The sequence below is a fragment of the Phyllobates terribilis genome, unplaced genomic scaffold (assembly GCF_046119375.1).
Source record: "Phyllobates terribilis strain yellow unplaced genomic scaffold, ASM4611937v1 Scaffold_5__5_contigs__length_657084704, whole genome shotgun sequence".
In the NCBI taxonomy this organism is placed as follows: Eukaryota; Metazoa; Chordata; class Amphibia; order Anura; family Dendrobatidae; genus Phyllobates; species Phyllobates terribilis.
In genome coordinates this window covers 425,425,441-425,432,666 of record NW_027362765.1, presented here as the reverse complement: position 1 = coordinate 425,432,666, position 7,226 = coordinate 425,425,441, and the positions used below count along the sequence as shown (strand labels likewise).

At 42.5% G+C, this 7,226-nt stretch overlaps 1 protein-coding gene across 1 annotated transcript; it reads right to left on the bottom strand.

Annotated features, from left to right (window-relative positions):
• Positions 1 to 2,249: 2,249 nt before the first annotated feature.
• Positions 2,250 to 7,226, bottom strand: LOC141273423 (uncharacterized). The gene is made up of 2 exons (XM_073685229.1): positions 5,466 to 7,226; positions 2,250 to 3,465 (listed from the first exon to the last, which is right to left on the bottom strand). Exons 1-2 carry the CDS (start codon positions 7,103 to 7,105, stop codon positions 3,261 to 3,263), a joined length of 1,845 nt encoding a protein of 614 aa, XP_073541330.1. The 5' UTR covers positions 7,106 to 7,226; the 3' UTR covers positions 2,250 to 3,260.

The following is a 7,226-nucleotide window of genomic DNA, read 5'->3' as shown; positions in this document are numbered from 1 at the left end:
ACTATAAAATGGTTTTAGAGAAAGCACTGGAGACTTCTAAGGTGGCCAGCAGAGTCCAGACCTGAATCCCATAGAACACCTGTGGAGAGATCTCAAAATGGCAGTTTGGAGAAGGCACCCTTCAAATATCAGGGACCTGGAGCAGTTTGCCAAAGAAGAATGGTCTACAATTCCAGCAGAGCATTGTAAGAAACTCATTGATGGTTACCGGAAGCGGTTGTTCGCAGTTATTTTGGCTAAAGGTTATGCAACCAAGTATTAGGCTGAGGGTGCCAATACTTTTGTCTTGCCCATTTTTGGAGTTTTGTGTGAAATGATCAATGATTTGATTTTTGCTTCATTCTCTTTTGTGTTTTTTCCTTGCAAGCAAATTAAATGAAGAGAATAATACCAAAGAATTTGTGATTGCAATCATTTTCAGGAAGAAACTGAGTATTATCTGACAGAATTGCAGGGGTGGCAATACTTTTGGCCAGCACCGTATGCCCATGAGACAGCTCAGGTCAGGAGACACAGCACAGACCCCGTGAAACCAGCCTAAGGCCTCATTCACACATCAGTAATTTTTCTTGTATGCAAAAATTCAGTCGGAGTTTTATCAGTGTTATTAGAGTCTGATCAATGTGTCAGTTTTTACCACCAGATTTATCACTTTTTCTCGGATGATAAAGAAAAAAAATATGGCGGTTTCTCAACCTTCTCATATCAAACAGTATGTGGAAAACAGATAACATTTGGACGCTGTCTGATTTATTTCACTGACCCATAGACTTACATTCGCAATTTGGACCGGAGCCGTATAACTTATTTTAATCAACTTTTAGAAAATACAAAATATGAGGGCAAGTCAAAATTCTATGCATTTTATATTAAAGGGGTTGACCACTACTCAGACAACTCCTTTTCACTTGCTAGATTTCACCTGCATAAGATAAAAACAGCCTATATTCACCTAGGGTGCAGTGGAAGCAACATTGGCGCCTTGTCTCACAGGCTTTGCGTGACATTATGTCAAGCGAGCCCTGCAGCCAATCAGCGGTCGCATCACTCTTACTTCCTTCAGACATAACTGACATCTTCAGGCAGTCAGAGAGCAGTAGCAACTGTCACTTCTTCTGGGTGCCAGCTTCATCTGAAGGAAATGAGAGCAAAGCGGTCATTGATTGGCTACAGAGCTCAAGTTACATCACGTCACGCAAGCCCTGGGACCGACGTCCCTAGCATCGGAGGTGAGTATAAGCGTTTTTTAATTTATACACGGGAATATGGCAATTGAGAAGGGGTTGTCCGAGTAGTGGACAACTGCTTCAATGAAGAGCGTGCAGGAGTGGACAACCCCTTTAAAACTTTTCATGGCCGACGTGTCTTATCAGCTCTTTCCGTTGCCATCTACCCAGTGCAGGTTTGAACACATCAAATCAGTTCATTTGTCACTGCGATCCGAGAAACAATGGCTGTCCTTGTGATTTTCACAAGAGAAGAGCAGTATTCAGCGATTTGTTTTTTTTTTGTTGTGAACTGAGGGTGTCTGCGGTGCTGATATTTATCAAAGCTGTTGAGCAAAATATTGAGAAATTATATTGTTGCGAAGTAGTGTATGAGAAGTTCAAGGAGTGTCGCACAAGTGTCAGCCATAAAGAAAGAGTCAGACGATGATGACAAACAAGCCGATTCTGTTGGTTAAGTGAGCGCCAGTGGATTATGTGGAAAATCAGCCCTACGAGGACAAAGACTCGAGTCTGATGGAAAGAAAAAGACAGCGGTGTTTCATGGCTCTCAGCTCAGCCTCAAAGAGGTTGTCCATTACCCTATCCTCAGGTTCCCCTGCTCCCTTCTAACTACATTTCCCATCATCCTTTGCTGGGCAGCAAGCCACCAGTGAGCACAGACCTGTAAGTCAGCCTAAACCCCTCTCACTGCATCAGCACAATCTCCTGTACAGGACACTGTTACAGGGAGAAGTAATAATAAATAAAGATTATTCCCTACTCCCCCCTGCCTGACTAATAGAGGGGGGAGATATGAATGCATCACACAGAGTATAGTACCTATGGCAGTTTGTTCACATGAAATGAAATAATAAAGTAGTGGACAACCCCTTTAAATATTTTTTTAATGAGGGAATATGAAAACGTGTTGACAGATGGATAATATGTATTGGAAAGCATAGAGATTAGGTTGGAAAAAATTGATGTATTTTTTGAAAGTTGATTACAAATTTTCCCCACCTAAATGAACACAAATGAGGCAATAGGTGGGTCCCTGTGCAGATTTGATTTTATTACAATAAGATTTTTTTTTACTCAGTGTACAATGCATACATTGTTATGTAAGAGACAAGTCAGCAAGCACTATATATTGCTATGATCTGGGGTTTTTATGGGGATTTGGAGCAGAAACTTTCCAAAAACCACAAGTTTCAGTTAGAGAGTTTTTGCTCCAAAATCTCCTGAAAAAAAAAAACAAAGCAAAAAAAAAAAATAAACCTCAGTGTGAACACACTGTTAGACTTACATCTCATAGATTTTATGTGGTGTTGGTTTTTGGAGGGCTTTTAAAAATCCCTCCCTCAAAAACAAATTGGCAGGATCACAACAGTCAGAACCAACCCCACCTAGAGATTTGATGCCACCAATTGAATCACACAAAACAAAACAAAAAAAATCACTAATCATAGTAAACACAACACTGCCACACAGTTTAATGTCTGATAACATATTACAGCAAAAAGTGCATTGAAATCAACATATTCTGCAATACGGCCGTCATCTGATCTAAAGCAAAAAGTCTTAGAGGGCATATAATACAATAATACATAGGGGGTTCAGATGGCACCAAACAAACTACTGGTAAACTATCAACTAGTATTGTGATGCCCTTACACACCACGGAAATGGAGAAGACGTACACGGTACAAAAGGAACGATGGAAATGTGTCCTTTGTGTGGTGGGTGCAGCCTCAAGGCATCGTGGGGCCACAATGGAGTATTGAGTAATTGACAATAAAATGATCTTATAATTGTAGCATCTTAGTAGATTTTTATAGTGCGTGAAGATTAGATGAGAATTCTTTAGTTATAATGTAACAAGAATATCAGGTAACAGAATAGTAAAAAAGAACAAAAAAAAGGACAACTGATAATAAAAAATAAAGAGGATCATATTTACTACTACTACTACTACTACTATGACATTAGAACATTTTACAAATGGAAGTACAAGAAATCTTTACAACTACTGACTCCCGAAATTTTAAAAAATTATTCAAGATTATAGTTAAATCGGGTTCTTGGTGGGAAACGGTTGGTATCCTGCGATGGAGGTAACGTCTCATGGGGGTCTCGGTTGTCATGTCTCGGCAGCCCTGAAGGTTGTCCTGGTTTCATCAGGTTAGGATACGGAGCGAATCTGTTGGTTACTCTGAGTAAATCTTGAGATGGATTCATCTTTCTTCCTTCAAAGGGTCTTGAGAGGGAAAATATGAAAAAGCTTATTTAATGGTCATACAGTCATTATAAAGTCATACGGACATCAGAGAGGGGTACTCTTCACCATTAGCCAGAACGGATAGCCATCAAATGAGCAGCTCCTACCCTGGCAGACTTAGCATGATCGCGTGTTATACTAGTGTGGTGGCCCACAGCTTTCCCTGGTGACAGCGGAGGACTGGGGGATCCATGGTCATCAGATGTACGTTGAGGTGGCATCTTTTTGAGAAGAGATGATCCAGTCTCTTCAAAAAGTTTTTCTAGTATTATGAAACTGATAGAGTAGCCTTTTAGGGTACATGTGATGTGTGTACATGAGTAACAACACTATCTCTGGCCATTATATGACGTATATCCTGCATGTCCACCAGGTTTCCCTCTACAGGCTCTACTTCTATTTTCCAGTCCTCTCTGATCTAGTGTGTGCAAACTAGCCGCTGTCACATTGTAGAAGGATCATCTTTATTCTCATTTGCACAAGGAAAGACTAGAAGCAATGGGATGAAACTAAATGGGAGGAGACACAGATTAGATATTAGAAAAAACTTTTTGACAGTTAGGGTGATTAATGAGTGGAACAGGCTGCCACGAGAGGTGGTGAGTTCCCCTTCAATGGACGTCTTCAAACAGAGGCTGGACAGACATCTGTCTGAGATGATCTAGTGAATCCTGCTTTGAGCAGGGGGTTGGACCAGATGACCCAGGAGGTCCCTTCCAACTCTACCATTCTATGATTCTATGATTCTAAGATGTCCCCCATACACAGCACAAACAGACATGAGGGATTCCCGCTCTCCTTGGTCTTTGCAGTACATGTCCAAAAGCTGCAGCTCATGGAGGACATTCTACACCAGTACTGAGATGTGTGGCTGTGAATCCAGCACTGTACGGATGTATAACAGTTGCCTGACGCTGAACTGTGCTGACTGCTCCAGACTTCTCCTCTCCAGAGTATAATAGCAGCTGTAACCTGGCACCTTACTGTGCGAGTGCCCCCCCTCCCACATCCATTTTCAAAAGAGTATAACAGGAGCTGTAACCTGGCACATCAGTGAGCTAGCAGTTAGTCTTGCTCTAACTATGATGGATTTTAGCAGTTTTTTCAGAGTGGATGATGCATTCAAGGGGTAGAGGGGGAAGCAGAAGTGGCTCATAAGTGGAGAAAGCAGATTTATCGAATACATATTCCAAAGATTCTTTTGTTCAACTGTTGATTTATGAAAAGTTTGTTAAAGCCAGAGGCCAGTTAAAATAGGCCATCAATATTAAATTGATAATGGTACAACTCTGGGTTCCCGTATGGATCAGTTGACTAGAGGGGTCACAGCGTTCTTGCAGATTCTACCTGTCCTTTGTACATCTAAATGGGACTGAACAGCAGTAGGCATCGGCCTCGTACAGAGTAAAGAAGGGGACAGCCTGTTCAAATTAACAGATCGGTAAAGCTGGACCCACACCCAGGCACATACTAGTAAAAATGGGATCTGGGCAAGGACATCCTTAAAAGGAACCAGTCACCACTATTTCCATATGTGAAAACATGCCATGTCTGTATAGGTACTTGTTCCTTAATAAAAATCATAAGTTTTTTTTGTAGAGATCCGATGTGCCAGTCAGGAGAAAACTAATGTAGAAGCCATATGCAAATCAGGATGGAAGTGCACAGGGGGCATGTCACTGCACTCAGACAGCTTCTTCCTAGTGCACTGACATGCCCCAGTGCACTTCCTGCCTGATATATATCAATATTTCTGTATGTAAATAGGTTCAAAGTGTAAATGAGAGAAACCGCCATCAATCACCGTGTGTAGGGATGCAATATAAGTTCTCTTACACTGCCCTCCTATGAGTGACGGATACCACTGGTTTCCATTATACATAAAACATTGGGGGCTGCACACGGCATATGCATTTCACAAAAAAAACAAACATGCAAAGTAAGAGGAGCTGAAATGTATAATGATTAATGCGGTTTACCTTGCATCATTCATGAAGTCTCTTTGCTTGTTTATTGGGTATTCCTCATCCTGTGGGTACATCCTCTCAGTTATAGGGCGCTCCACAGTGTGAGTATTTCGTGGGGGCATCTGTTCATTCATGGAGCGCTGCATCATGGTGGGCGCATCCCGTTGGTACATTCGCTCATTCATGTGCCCCTCCATGCCTCGTGTTTCTCTTAGGGGCATACGCTCAGTTGCTTCTCTTGAAGGCATTTGATCATTCATGGTCCCCTCCATTATTGATCGGTCAATCCTTGGATGCATTCTCGCATTCAGGGGTCCCTCCATGGATCTTGAATCTCTGGGGGTCATCATTGTATCTATTGGCCTAGTCAAGGCTCTTGAATCCCTTGGTGGTATTCGGTCATTCATAGAATTTTCCATAGTCTGTCCATCCCTAGGGTTCAACCTTTGATTCATAGGAAGGTCCATAAGTCTTGTAACTCTCATCTGGGTCCGTTCATTTGCTGGAGCTTCTGTCTGTCGTGTATCCCTGGAGTACATCCTATTATTCATTGGGCCTTCTGAAGCCTCTGTCGGTCGTGCATCCCTAGAGTACATCCTATTATTCATTGGGCCTTCTGGAGCCTCTGTCTGTCGTGCATCCATAGAGTACATCCTATTATTCATTGGGCCTTCTGGAGCCTCTGTCTGTCGTGCATCCCTAGAGTACATCCTATTATTCATTGGGCCTTCCATGAACTGTGCATCCCTGGACTGCATCCTTTCAGCCATTGGTCCATTTATTGCCCTTCCGTCCTGTAGATGCATCCTCTCATCTGCTGCATTTCTAAAACCTTGGGCATCTCTTTGGGGAAATCTTTCGTTAACCATACCCTCCATAAATCTGGGACCTCTTGGGTGCATTTTTTCAGGTACAGGGTCTTCCACATCCCATCTATCCCTAAAGGGTCTTGTTTCATTCAGAGACTTGCTGTGAAGCTGTGTACTCCTGGCATTCATTCTATCATTCATAGGACCTTCTTGTGTCCTTACGTTTTGTGGGCGCATCCTTTCATTATAAGGACCGCTCATAATTTCCTGATCTCTTGGGTCAAAATTGTCATTTTTATTTTCCTCGTCTGGAAATTCCTGGCGACGCAATCTGTCTAGATAATCTAATTCGTTGATTAATGAACGCCTCTGAAGCGGAACCTCTAGGCCATCATATTCAGAAGTGTTCATTCTTCCCGGTTGGAATGACGGCACACGATTGGAAGGTGGCTCGTCATATTCATCAAAGCCTTGGTTCTGCTGGCCTCTCATTCGCTCATTATACCCTCCCTGTTCGTGTTGCATCCCACGTGGCCTTTGCATTTCATTAGGCCCATCCCGAAAGTTCATAAGAGGCCTTGGTTCGGATCCATACAAGTCTCGTCTGTTTTCTGGTCCGGAATTAAATCTGCCATCTGGATTAAAATCAGCTGGTCTTCGAAGCCTTTCAGGGGCGTTCATATGTTCTGACATACCGGTCGGAATACCTCGACGTTCCGATGGCATGCGAAGATCAATATCGTCATCCATGTTGTCAAGTGGTAGCCTTCTGCCCCTAAATTCAGATCTTGGGTTGAAAAACCCTCTGCCGTCATCTTGATATTCATCGGACCTAGGTCCCATAAGTGGTAATGGCCTTCGATCTCGGGCATCAAAATCTACATATTCATTTCCCGGAATAAGCTCAAGTAGCGATTTGATGTTTTCTCGTGATCTTCGATCCCTGCAAGACGAGTTACGTTAA

Excerpts from the sequence above, each read along its gene's own strand:
- LOC141273423 (XM_073685229.1), bottom strand. The coding sequence starts at position 7,105 with ATGGGACCTAGGTCCGATGAATATCAAGATGACGGCAGAGGGTTTTTC. Across the intron at positions 3,466-5,465 it reads GACTTCATGAATGATGCAAG|ACCCTTTGAAGGAAGAAAGA; the intron begins GTAAACCGCATT and ends TTCCCTCTCAAG.